Raw genomic sequence first — 13433 nt, 5'->3', positions numbered from 1 at the left:
CTTCCACTGAATCATCTCACAAGACCCACAGTGTTGAACTAACCAACCAAATCACCAACTGACCTGCTGACTGACTAATTCTCAGTAATGTTGTCTGCTGATTTTACACATGAGAGTAGGAGTTTATTCATCATGAGGAGCACTGCTCGGTTTGTAAAAATGATTGTATCTTTTTCCTTCTCCTAAACACTTTTCCTTGCAACTAATGATATTGTCATTGATGATTAATCTGCTGATTATTGTCTCGATTAATCGTTCAGTCTCTGGCCATAAAATGGTGAGAATGTTGATTAGTGTTTCTCAAAGCCCAGGATGAAGTCCTCGATGGTCTTTTGTCTAAAACCCAAAGATATTGAGTTTACTTTCAGAGAAGAATGAAGAAATCAGAAAATACTGACCTAAAAAAGCTGAAATCTGAGAATGTTCTCCTGTTTTTGATTAATAAATTCTCATTTTCAGACATAACCGTGACAGTGACACACATATTAAGACAAGAAAAAGAGGCCTTTTTAGAAAACAATTGAAATGTCAATCAAATCCGAGATAAGTTCCTCAAATATCCTGTTTTGTCAGTCGAAAACCCCAAATTATGTAGTTCAGTAAGAGGCAGAGAAAAGAAGGAAATCTAAAAAGCTGGAAACAACACCTGTTGCCACATAAAATGACTTTAATAAGTAGCAGCCGTCCTTCTTTCAATTGACTGCTTTTCCTTGAAAAAGTACTGAAACATATTATCGGTTATCAAATAGTTGAATAATTTAATAGTTGACAGCTAATTGGATGAATTGTTGCAGCTCTAGTCAAAGGTGGGTCCAGTGTATCCCATGCTAAAGGAGTTAGGAAATCAGCTTCCTTCAGATAAAGAGAATTTGACTAGCTCTAATCATGGCTGCCACTTAGACGCTTCTAGAGAATAATGCTCCGTATTATGTGTCTGGACACTAAAAGCTTGTAGATAAAAGGTTATTCAAAAATTCAAACCAAGAGTAAATTAAATCTATTCGTCTGGCCGAGTCTGCCACACAAATAAAGTAATGAGAATCTCATGAATGGCAGAAGGATAACTTCAAGTCTTGTCTCATTATAGGAGGAGCTGCAGCTTCTGCAGAGGCAGCTGGAGGAGCGAGAGGTGGAGCTGCGGAGGCTGAAGGACGAGAGCAGACTGAGGGTGGAGGGCCACAACAGAGCTGAGGGAGGTGGGAGCTGTTTTGATTACTGTCTGGGATCTTCTTGTTTTTCATGGATTCTAATATTACAAAAGGGTTCATGGGGATTAGACAAATAGACATTTCACATTCCAACAACACCAGATCCCCCTCCAGCAACCTTCCTGGAAAAATAATGGGTACTTTTAATTGTTTCTTTGCTTTCTTCACAGTATGAACAATAATGAGGCGATTCAAGGCCCTTATTTAAGACTCAGCTCCTTATCTGTTTGTCTACAGTCTCCATACCAAACATATCTGTTTTACTCCTTCCACCGTCTGCTGACCTTATCTTATCCACTGATGGTAAAGGAATGCCATTTACTTAAAGGGGAGTCGTATACGTGTCTGCCTGTAAACACATGATGTACAGTACAGTGCTGGTTGTTTGTTCAGACACTGACAACATCATTCTGTGAAGCAACAGATTTTAGATGTCTGCTTTTCTTCCTCGAGATCAGACTGCAGGGTCACAGAACAGGAGTTCAAAGCTCAACGACACTTTACATAGTGTAGATGCTCCTGAGCACTGAACTTCAACCAAAGTTTGTCCGACCAATAGACCACCATGACTCTGGATTCACTGAGAGACAAATGTTTTGTCAAATCTTCTTTTTGTAATATGCAAAGAGCGCTGTACAATGCTTTCAGGTTGTTTTTCTACTGTAAATGTCAATTTGTAAGTTTTTATCTGAATCATGATATTATTCTTGAAAGATTTTTAGTTGAAAACATTTAAAAATTAACTAAAATTGTCAACAGAATGTGGAAAAGTAGCAATTCATGACATGAATGACATTTATGTATTCTGTTGCAGAGAAATCTTGAAAAAACACAACACTAACATACAGCATTATCACCTTAAATGGTTGTTTTGACGAACGTGTTTGCAAACAATTTCTTATTTACACATCAAGCAGAAAAATATTAATATTAAATTCAAAAAAGAAAGATCCAAGGCCCTCTTTAGGTTAGAAAACCTGCGTCCAGATGGTTTTCTTTATGGTGTAGTTCTTAAAAACACTGACAAACGTAGAATTGATTTGTGACACTGCCTTCTTCAGGGTCATGCTACCAAAGAGCACCGTCACCACATGTTGTTTGAACTTCCAAGCTCTCCAGACATTCTTTTTGATTAAAAAAAAAAATCCTTTGGAGTCTTGTTTGATGAACGTTAGCCCGATGTTTACTCTCTTTGCTCCGTTTGTGGTCTTTACCAACTCTGCTGCTGCAAAGGGAGTACACAGGTGGTTTACCAGAGCTGACTCTTCTGTGTTGAAGCAAGACTCAAAATGAATTCACACTATGAACAACCCCTTGTACATATGTCATTTGACCCATTGTTAGTGTAGAAACATTGATTAGTGCAGCTTTGAAGTTTTTCAGATCTGAAAAGACGGGATAAAGATTTGATTATAAGATTGGATATTGGATCATCAGGATTGATTGAATTAACTCCAAACCTGGAACCCCATTTATCTACATCAATATAAAGACGAGCTCTACTCTGGTCAACAGACTTCAGTTCACATGAGGTTTTCCCCCTGCAGATAAACAAGGTTTGGATTAGATTACCAAGTGGTTGGCACATGTTTGATAGAAAACTTGTGTAGCGCTCTCGGTAAAACACTCTGAAAGTCCCTATTTCTGATACATTTATGGTGATAATTGAATCAATCGTTGCCACAACAAGCTGAAACAGAAGCCCTTCTGACCACCAGCACACTGAACTTTAGTAGCTTCATTATCTCTGGTTTGTGCAGGCCAGTGGGAGTTGAATGCAAAATAATCCTTCTACAAGTTTAAGCATGTTTTTTTTCCCATCCAGATACAGAAGTGTTGAAGATGAAGAGAGTGCTGGAGTCACTGGCATCATCCAACAATGAGAAGGTACAATGTGATGTGATGCTGTTGCTGAACAGCTGCTTTGATTTACATGAAGCAGCTGTAACTGGAACATCATGTATGTTTCTATCTGCAGGAACGAAGGATAAAAGAGCTGGAGGAGACTCTGACAAAGTGCAAGAAAGTGCAGGAGTTGGTCAAAGGTCAGCCTGTGATCACAGAACGAACACTAATGTTGTTTACTTCACTTGATATGTAGATTACTGTCACTACTTAAATGTTAAATCCAAGTTTGGGGACTTTTTACAAATGTTTTGGTTCACAGCAGAGTTTTTATTTCCAAAACAATTCGCTATGTTCCTAACTTTCACACAGCAATCAAAATGAAGACATCTGTGTCAAATTATGGCACTAAGGACATCTAAGAATAAACTGTTTATCATCAATTTTATGCTGGAAAAACATCATTAATTATCTGCAAAACAGAGTCTGCAGCTTTCTTGTCCCCGAGATTATAAAAATAGCACTAAGAAAAAACATGCTATGTATGCAGAGGTCACTATTTGACATGATGTAGAGAGAGAGAGCTTTATTTATAATATGCTGCATTACTGTAAACATAAATAATGAAGTCTGGACTCCAACTAGAAACTAAAACAAATCATGTGTTCATACAGTGAGAAATGACAGCGGTGACTTTTGTGAATGCTAAATTTTACCTTTTGTGTGTTTAGTGTTTGGAATATACTTGAATTCAATTATACTCCTTTTATTTAATCTGTGTTTCTTCTACACAATCACTCATGTAAACCAAACATCTACAACATCTAAAACAAACTTTTATTATTGGAAATGAAACAATCCTGTCGTCACACTTGATTGTCTCTTTACACAACTTGAACTCATTTATCTAAACATGGATGTAAGACACAATGGTTGTGGTCGAATGCTAACGTTTGCTTATGCGTGATCAAATATTTAGTCTAACCGTGACATATGGCCCCATGTTTTTGCTTTTCATTTTCTTTTCGGTTGCTGATCATTTGCATAGCGGTAGAATAAAAACAGTTTGACGGTTCCCTCACATTTATAGGGCTGTAAACCTGAAACACAGCAGAATAACATTCTAGTATTTGAGCTCCAGCCACATTAATAATGTTCATTGTAAAGCGCTACAAATGCAGATGTATGTGTCTGTGCCCTGTGTCAGAATAAAGGAAGTAAACAGATACTTTAAGTTATTTTCAACATCACTTCTTCTAATTATTCTTAATATTAGTTTATTTGTTAAGGACGAGAATAGAAAACCTTTGACAGTTGCTGTAGCAGTGTCCGGTGTACTTCTACATGAATATAGCTGAAGCTAGTTTCCAGCACCGGTACCTTGATGGCCGTTAACAGTACAAGCAATAATTAGTAGTTGAAATTCGTAAAGTGCACTTCAGCATCCACCAGAAACAGACATTTCAGCAATTATCTAGATGGACCTACTCCAAAAAACAGCCACCGACATAACAAAAAATACATTTAAAGACCTCTGTTCCTGTACGCCTCATTATTTTCCTTTATTTAACATAAACATGTGGATAAACTGAACTTTGTAGGTTCAGGCTGCAGGACATACCTAATCACTGTCCTAACTGTCCTCCCTCAGACAAGTTAAAGGACGACGACTATGCAGATATCCTAGATGATCCCTCTGTTCCTGTATCCATGGAGGTGGATCAGGTCACCCTGGCGTTGGTGGGGGAAGCAGGAAGGAGCTCTGGCGAGGTAAACACAACCTCTGTCAAAACAATTCACACACAGGATGAACCCCAGACTGCACGCTTCCTTTTAGAAAAGCTCAATTTTCAGCCTCCCACCCTGAAATGGTTCCTCCCTGGAATTCAGAGCTTCTGTTCTGGTGATTAGTTTTTCAGCCGTGTGAAGAACATTGAGAAAATATGTTTGATTAATCATGTTTTTCTCTGTTGCTGCCTGTCGTCTCAGTCCATTCCATGTATAGCTGTGCTGTCTGAGATGAATGAACTGGACAGAGAACGACAGCTACAGGCAGCAGAGAGGTAAAACTGACTTTCACAGCTGATTATTGTTCCCACATGTTATTAAACCCCCATCGCCTCAGCTTTATTTTTCATCTCATGGGGAGAATTAAACACACTGAAATGTCTGCGCAATGTATTAAATGATTCTAGCTGATGTTTTGGAACTTTCTAAAGTTTTTACGCATTATTAAAAACACAGTGAGTTATGGCATTACTGAAACATGGGGTTTGTGGGTAATAGAGCAACAGAGTGCTTTGGGTGATAGAATAGCCAGTTCAAGTTTCTGTTTTATTTATTTCCTCTTTTTACTTGTTTTGTTTTTGAATAAACAGGACTAACTCACTCAAAAGGCAACAAAAATGAATTTGAAATGAACCATGGTGCATTTAAATCACAATATATCAGCATGATTCTTCATGTACCGTAAAGCTTTGCACCTATCATCTCAGAAAGAATTCTGATGTACTTCAACCAGATCACACCGATTTAAGCATTAATTTCTGGTGATTGTGATAGAATATGCTCAGGTTGAAGGAGGACATAGTGTAGCTATGCTGGGAATGTGAAGTCATCTGAATAAAGGTGAAATGTGGAGGGTCAGGAAAATGACAATCAACTCCTAACAAGAGCTCTAATCAAGCAGCCTAACAATTAAAATTGATTATGAATTGCCCAGTCGTGAAGCTGCCGCAGCTGAAAACACTCTAATTTCTCTCCATTGTGTCTTTTTGATGGAATGAAGGCGTTGAATAACATTTGCATCAGTAATCTCGCTTTTATTTATGTCGTTTGTCAGCAAAGAAATGGAACGTCTGTGTTACCTGAGATGAAGTCTGTTTCAGGACTCCCCTCTGAACCACTAGCAGATTTTAAGCGTTTTTCTCCTGCAGCATTTTTACTCACTGTTGGTTCTGTTTTCACGGCAATATACAAGTCCTGCACTTCTATAAAAGCAGCACTAATGTGCAGTATTAAACAGTTAACGATGCCATAAATGAGGTGTCAGCAAGTATTAACCAATATTGGAAAAATAAGGAGACTGATGGCACCACATGTTTTTTTGTAAACACAGACGGCATTTCTTACTGATTTTCTTGTCAAGTGACGGTTGTTCTCAGCCAAGTCATTCAAGAGTCCTCAGTTCCCCCGAAGACCACAATTTTTCATGCTTCTTACAGGATCTGGTTAGTGCAACGGTTTATTTCGGGCAAAATTTTAATTGAGTAGATAAAGTAATGCATTTGTTGCACTCGATTCGTTCAAGGCTCGTTTGAATTGTGAAACTCTGATGATTATTTCTATTTTTACGGTCTCTGGCTGTGATGAAAGCTGATATTTTAGCTTGTTTTGTTTTTAAAGAAAAGACACTTTGAACCCTGCTGGAAGGTTGTGGAGTTCAGAGTGTTTTTCTTGACTAAAACTTTAATACTTGCACTTTGTTATTTCAGCTCCTCAGACGTCCCACAGCCAGGCAGCTCTGACCAGGTAAGACCAGGACACACTACAGACACCTGACTGTACTGTCATATTGTTTGCAAACACTCAGTGTTCATTAAGTTTTCATTTTGACCTTTTAAATGCGGATAATTTGATTTTATTCATGTGAGCAGGTTGAGTAAATGACTGTCAGAGTGTTTTAGCTTCTTTCAGTTCTCTTCATGTGGTCACAGGACCAATCACAGGACTCTCTTCACGGGCCTGTCCGGCACACAGTCCTGCTCTGACACCTAGTGGTCAAATGGCAGAACTACATTTTTATTCTTTCCTTTGAATTGAAACTGAAATGTTTTATCTGTAGCCATATCCTGATTGTTCTACTGTGTTCTTCTTATAGGGTAAAAATAAAGCAGGACCCGGTTCTTCACCTCCCACCAGATCAAACGCCACAAGTGATGAGAGTTTTGGCACCAAGAAGGCTCGTTCCTCTTTCGGTCGTGGCTTCTTCAAGCTGCGAGGAGCGAAGCAGACGGCCAGCTCTCCAAACCTCGGTGACACTAAACTCCTATATTCTCCCTGAATTTATCACATTTTTCTCTATCATTTTGCTGATCCTCATGTTTCTTTCACGGCTCTGTAAATTGTGAAGACCGAACCCGGAGTGCCAGTGCGCCTGTGTTAGGTACAGTAGAGCAGAGAGGGCGTGTTGGCCTGCAGTATGGCTGCTCTGGATAATACAGCTGGATGTGAATAAACACAGTATTTTAACTGACTGTAGGTCAACTCTGATGATCTCATACTGTTCTGATAGATTAACACTTCTCTGAATCCCAACTTTTACTCCTGAATTTGTGAGCAGTTCAATTAAATAACTTTATGTAATGTTTTATACTAAGGTTCTTGTAATAAGCATTAGTTATTAAGTTATTAAGTAATAAGGCTCTTGTTAGTCCTTTATAAGATGCCTATTAACATTAAATAGGCTATATAAGTGTTTATAATGGCACCATGAACATATTTACAAGAAACTACAGGCTTACATTAATGTTCTTCAGCAGTTTATAAATGTTCAAGTTTTTTTAATTGATTTTATTTATGAGTTTATTTACTGTAGTTCCTGCTATTATTTGTGTAAAGACAGAAGAAAATTGTAAATCTGTTTCCAAACTCTTTTATTTAACAGATTTAAATAAGTTAAAGATGATTCCTGAAAGAACCACAGAGAAGAAATTCCTTTATTGCACATTTGTAAATATCAAAATCGAGTGCCTGTTAGATAGAAAGAAAAATCACAAAATGTAGTTTTCAGCAGGGAACTAGGCGAACAATACTAAACTTGGCTTGAATAAAACGTGAAACATTACCTCGTTTATGATCTGAACCAAAGTGAACTGAACTAAACTGAGCAAATACCGAGGACTCCAGTTCTCTCTCTCTAAACAATCTATCAGAACCTGAAACAGAAGTCACCTCTAGGGATCGCTGCTGCAGTCAGGTTGATAAATGGAAATGAAGATATAAACACTTTTGAATCCCAAAAGTTAAAAAGTCATCTCTGAGCTCTCCCGTCGGTCAACAGCTCCAGTTTAGAGAAGAATCTGATGGAACTCTTGGTGTTGATCCCTCCAGAAGTTCTGACTTTTGTTTTGTTTTGATTGAGAGAGCAGCAGAAGTTGCATATCTTGAGTTATAATAATTCTTATTACAAGGACCTTTTTATATAAAGCATTACCAAAATGAGTATTAATTTTCTGTTTCTCTATATTCAGTTTCAGGAGAAAAGTTGGGAATCACTGCTCTAACTTGTAGTAGAAAAGATGTTTGTGGTTGCGTGTCTGTTACTCTGGTGTGAGGTGTTTCTGTCCAGTTGTCTCTTATCCATGACTTTAAACCATCTGCAATGAAGCCGTTTTATGGTACTTATCAGATAAGCTGTGAATCTTTTCTCATTCACTCTAAATGAGAAAGAGGTCATTGTGGTGGAAGTTCTTCTGCATGTCTGGTGTCAGTTGTAATATTAAGTTAACATCAAGTTGTAGTGGTGCTTCAGTAGTTGTTGTAGTTATGTGGCTGATCTGAGACGTGGTTCGCCTCGTTGAAGTACGTTTGTTGTCATGGTAATGTGTTTATGATTATGTTTACAGCTGAGACAGAACGTAAAGGCACAGAGCATCTGGACTTGGCCGGCGTCCCTCCACGTAAATCGCATGATGCAGCTCCTCTGCCGTCCTCACCTGAAACCAAAAAGAAGTCTAAAGGCTTCAGGAAGTTCTTTGGCAGGTAATGTTCAAGGATGTGTTCGCTGTGTTTAAAGTCATAACAAGGCAAATATCGTTGCTAATGTGTGTAATACTCCTGCAGGTTAAAGAGGAGCCACTCTACCTCCTTCAACCTCGATGATGCAGCAGAGATGGAGTTCAGGAGGGGCGGAGTCAGAGCCACCGCCGGCCCTCGACTCGGCTGGTCGCGTGAATCTAAACAAAAGTAAGTGTCGAGGAAAGAATAACCTGATGATGTCATAGTTGTACCAGATGATCAACAGTCGTGCTCTGTTCCCGTCAGTGCTGTCGATGTTCCGTTCTCACGGTGGAGTAGAGATGATGTGTGTGCGTGGCTTCACGAGCAGGGCCTCGGCCTTTATGTGGCCCAGTGTCACGGCTGGATCAAGTCCGGACAAACACTACTGCAGGCGTCACAGCATGATCTGGAGAAGGTGAGGCCGCCTGCAGCGCCCATGTGAAGGGTTCAGTGTCTTTGTCACAGAACTATATTGTATGTACGGTCTGAATATCAGCATCAGCCGGCTGTAAAAGTTTGTTGTTTATGATTTTGTGTTTGTTTCAGGAGCTGTGCATGAAGCAGCCTCTCCACAGGAAGAAGCTGCAGCTCGCTCTGCAGGCTCTCGGCTCAGAGGACGACGACCTGAAGGGCAAACTGGACCACAACTGGGTGAACAGTGAGTGTGACGTCATCGTCATTAAAAGAAATATCTGCACTTTTCCTCACGACTTTTAGATTAAACACACTGATGTTTGTTTCAGGGTGGCTGGACGACATCGGCCTCCCGCAGTACAAAAGTCACTTTGACGAGGCTCGTGTTGACGGACGCGTGCTGCACTACATGACTGTGGTGAGCTGACACAACTTTTTAAACCTTGTCACGTTGCAGTTCAGTCTGTGTGGAGGCTCGTAAAAACTCCTCAGACATGAAAGTGACAAGAAACTTTCATGGCAAAAGGTCTTCTTAATGATTATTTTATATTCTGACTGAACGTTCCCCCAGAGTTAATCATTCAACAGACTTTGGTAATAACTCTTTTATTTTGTTTCCCAGGAGGACTTGCTGTCTCTGAAGGTGGGCAGTGTTCTCCATCATCTCAGCATCAAGAGGGCCGTTCAAGTCCTCCGCCTCAACTCCTACGATCCAAGCTGTCTCAGACGACGACCCTCTGATGAGGTATCACACAGGAAGCCACGACCTACACTCACCTCTTCATCTTCAGTTTTAAAGCTGCTTCAAATTGATCTGAACTCTTTTTTTTTTATTCCCAGAACAACTTCACACCCGCAGAGATCGCCCAGTGGACCAACCACAGAGTGATGGAGTGGCTGCGGTCTGTGGATCTGGCTGAATACGCTCCAAATCTGAGAGGCAGCGGGGTTCATGGAGGGCTGATGGTGAGAGGGGCAGGAGTAGAGTATAGTTTAGGTCAAGCTGACGAGAGAGAACATAAACACTTACACACAATAAATGTGTAAACAGCCTCTAGTGTCTGTAGGAACAAGAGGAATCACACTTTGTCTTGACTGATAGCGCCGACTGTTGTTTTGCATATTAAAAAATCATTTCCCTCTTTGACCTCTCACCACGATGCTTCCTGAACGTCTGCTTCTCGCTGCAGGTGTTGGAGCCTCGCTTCAATGTGGAAGCGCTCGCCCTCCTGCTCAACATTCCTCCCAACAAAACCCTGCTGAGACGCCACCTGGCAACACACTTCCACCTGCTCATCGGCTCCGAGGCGCAACGGCTCAAACAGGACTGTCTGGAAAACCCAGACTACACCGTCCTCACCGCCACCGCCAAGGTCAAGGTACCTGCCCGTCCACCGCGTCACAAACAATCCTCTCTGTGTAAGATAATGACTGAAATTGAAGCTGCTGTCACCACAGTGACAGCAGCTTCACTTTCAGTCATTATCTTACACAGAATAAAGGCTGTTTGTCTTCCTGCAGCCTCTCTGCAGGACACTGAAGTCATTGTGGGTCAGTCAGCAGACACATTTAGGCTTATTTGAGTCTTTTATTGATGAATATTGGCTGAACTAATCTCACTCTTGGTGTTTAGTAGAAGCTTTTAAGGTCAGAATGCTGTTTGGTCGCCTTAACAGAAAACAAGACCAGAAACCCAACGGTTGAATTAAAACAAAAAAACAAACTTTGTCTATATAAAACTGGATACATCTGAAGGTGATTTCTTTCAAATGATCAATCAATAATTTTGTGTCTGAAAAAAACGAAACTGTGAATCACAAAAGTGAAGTGGAAAAAAACACCAATAACTTGTCAGTTTTGTCCCGAAAAAATATTTTCACGGATAATAAAAGAAATTAAGGAACTCGGAAGGATTATCCCAGCAAAACATTTTTATCACCAGTTCTCAATAACTAAAAGAGGGAAGTTATGAAAAAAATAAATAAAATCCTTGACTCGGTTTAATTTGTATTGCGGTATTTTCTTTAATGTTGGATGGACTGTTTGTTTTGAGTCTGGAGCAGAGGATTTATATCTTGTGCCAGAACATTTTCAACAAGAGAAAAATGAAATGCAAATGCAGAAATCCTCAAAGCAAAACTGGAAATAAAGAATTTAATTTTGTTTTGTAAAATGTCTGATAATAAATCAAATTTATTTTCAGCTGATTAATTAGTCAACTAATTGTCTCATCGGTTCCAAATTAGTGCGAAACACTGAACATCTGAAGCGTCTCTATCAGTGAACTCCCACTAAGACAAACCGTCTCCTTTTGTCTCGTTCAGCCCAGACGTCTGTCGTTCGGCGGTTTTGGCACTTTGAGGAAGAAACGTCAGGATGATGGCGAGGAGTACATCTGCCCCATGAACGTGGAAATGCCAAAGAGCAGCAGCTTCCAGAGAGGAAGAGTCCTGATCTACGAGGAGAACCTGGAACACCTGGAACAGGTACGGAGACGCTTCTGCTGCTGCTCAGCTTCTTTCAGACGACACAGTTTAGTTTGGTTCTTCAGTTTGTATCTGATTTGCCTGTTTCCTGTTCGTCTGTTTGTTTATTTCCTGGCAGATGGAAGACTCTGAAGGGACGGTGAGACAGATCGGAGCGTTTTCAGATGGAATCAATAATCTAACGGTGAGACACTGAGCTGCTCCTGTACAGTCTGACAGATCAGAATGACTACAGATGCCTAAAGTGAACAAACATGAGTCATCATCTGAGTTTGTTCTCTGCCCCTCTGTGTGTTTCAGAGCATGCTGAAGGAAGACGAGTTTTACCACGAGGTGTCAGTCGGCCCTCCGGAGGTCGACGCAGCAGCAAAAGAAAACTCCGGTGTTTGAGACGCTTTGTGAAAAAAATCACAAACACGTTTCCCTCCACCTCCCACCAACATCTGAAGTAGAACATTTTAAACTTTTTCCAGTGTTTTCATCATCCAGAAGTTCAGCCGTAGCTTTCCTGATCTTTTATATTTATTGAAGCCGTCCAAAATATGATGCATGAAGATTTTACTGCATTTATTTTATCATTCAAGTATGTGTGTTTTTGTTTTCAGTAATCAGAGAGGTAAGAGAGCGTGTTAGTCTCCCTCCGCTGAGTGCAGTTCTCCAGGTTTAACATCCTCGGCTGCAGTCAGACCGTTTTTATTCGTGGTACGTAAAGTTGTTTTATTTTTTATCTTTTAAGGATCGGCTCATTCAAATCACAGCAAACATTCCATCTTTACGTCTAGGATCTGGCTGCTTTACTGTGATAAACGAGTAAAGACACCAAAAATATTCACATTTTAGAAGCTAGAATCAAAGAACTGTTTTTATGCCTCCGCATGGCGATCTTTTTCCATCAGTCTGTCCAATTCATGGTATCACGAGAACACATGAATTTCTCAGAATTTAGCCCAAATGTCATCTTTAACCCAAATCAACTGATTCGAGTTTGGTTGTGGAACGTCACTGTGACCTCAGTAAACCCAGTTTTGACCGTTACTCAACAAATCAAATGAAAATAATAAAAATGTTGGCGATGAATTTAAAAGTCCACAACTGATTGATCAATCGTTGAAACGGAAATCTTGAAAACCTGGACGAACTAAACCAACAATTATTTGCATAACACCACCAGAGGAAGTGAGAAAATGTTGTTTTTAAGAATAGTTCTTGTTTTGAGAAATATGTTGCGTTTCTTTCCAAGAATTAGACGAGAGGATCTTAAGTACAACACTCGAGCCAGGAGGTGATTAGCTTAGCATAAAGACTAGAAGCAGAGGGAAACTGCCAACCTGACTCTCTAAAGCTCACTAATTAACTCAGATCTCTCTGGTTTAATCCAGAAGCCTTCACAATGAAACAGTTACAGTACGCAACTCTTCCTGAAACCACAATTTGTTGTTTTTCCTTTTTTTTGTGTGTGGATTAACCGAATGAGATAAGTGGTAATTAATAAGCTGGTCTCTAAAGCTCCTGGCTCCAGCCCTGTACCTAACAGACAGATGGTGCAGTGAGCGGTTATTGATCCTCTCAAACTGGGAGCGCTTCTCCAAACTCATTCAAGAAGCAGAATCACTGAAAGTACACATGGAAACCAAAGTCAGTGTTTTTAAATCTTTTGTAATAAAAAAGGAGAAAATGCAGTTGTCCCTGTCTTTAATTT

At 39.9% G+C, this 13433-nt stretch overlaps 1 protein-coding gene across 1 annotated transcript in view; it reads left to right on the top strand.

Annotated features, from left to right (window-relative positions):
• Nucleotides 1–13413, top strand: part of LOC115595492 (liprin-beta-1-like) — a 29081-nt gene extending 15668 nt beyond the window's left edge. Inside the window, exons 8-25 of the mRNA XM_030440068.1 lie at nucleotides 1088–1196; nucleotides 3034–3095; nucleotides 3187–3253; nucleotides 4705–4823; nucleotides 5043–5116; nucleotides 6548–6584; nucleotides 6934–7087; nucleotides 8681–8816; nucleotides 8898–9020; nucleotides 9099–9249; nucleotides 9381–9492; nucleotides 9578–9666; nucleotides 9871–9993; nucleotides 10089–10214; nucleotides 10439–10627; nucleotides 11573–11734; nucleotides 11853–11918; nucleotides 12035–13413. Of these exons, the coding sequence (XP_030295928.1) occupies nucleotides 1088–1196; nucleotides 3034–3095; nucleotides 3187–3253; nucleotides 4705–4823; nucleotides 5043–5116; nucleotides 6548–6584; nucleotides 6934–7087; nucleotides 8681–8816; nucleotides 8898–9020; nucleotides 9099–9249; nucleotides 9381–9492; nucleotides 9578–9666; nucleotides 9871–9993; nucleotides 10089–10214; nucleotides 10439–10627; nucleotides 11573–11734; nucleotides 11853–11918; nucleotides 12035–12124 (1989 nt within the window). The 3' untranslated portion in view covers nucleotides 12125–13413. The remainder of the gene's footprint in view (nucleotides 1–1087; nucleotides 1197–3033; nucleotides 3096–3186; nucleotides 3254–4704; nucleotides 4824–5042; nucleotides 5117–6547; nucleotides 6585–6933; nucleotides 7088–8680; nucleotides 8817–8897; nucleotides 9021–9098; nucleotides 9250–9380; nucleotides 9493–9577; nucleotides 9667–9870; nucleotides 9994–10088; nucleotides 10215–10438; nucleotides 10628–11572; nucleotides 11735–11852; nucleotides 11919–12034) is intronic.
• The last annotated feature ends 20 nt before the right edge of the window (nucleotides 13414–13433 follow it).

This window comes from Sparus aurata, chromosome 14, assembly GCF_900880675.1.
Source record: "Sparus aurata chromosome 14, fSpaAur1.1, whole genome shotgun sequence".
NCBI classification, from domain to species: domain Eukaryota; kingdom Metazoa; phylum Chordata; class Actinopteri; order Spariformes; family Sparidae; genus Sparus; species Sparus aurata.
The sequence above is the reverse complement of the archived record's forward strand: the minus strand, read 5'-3'. Positions and strand labels throughout refer to the sequence as shown.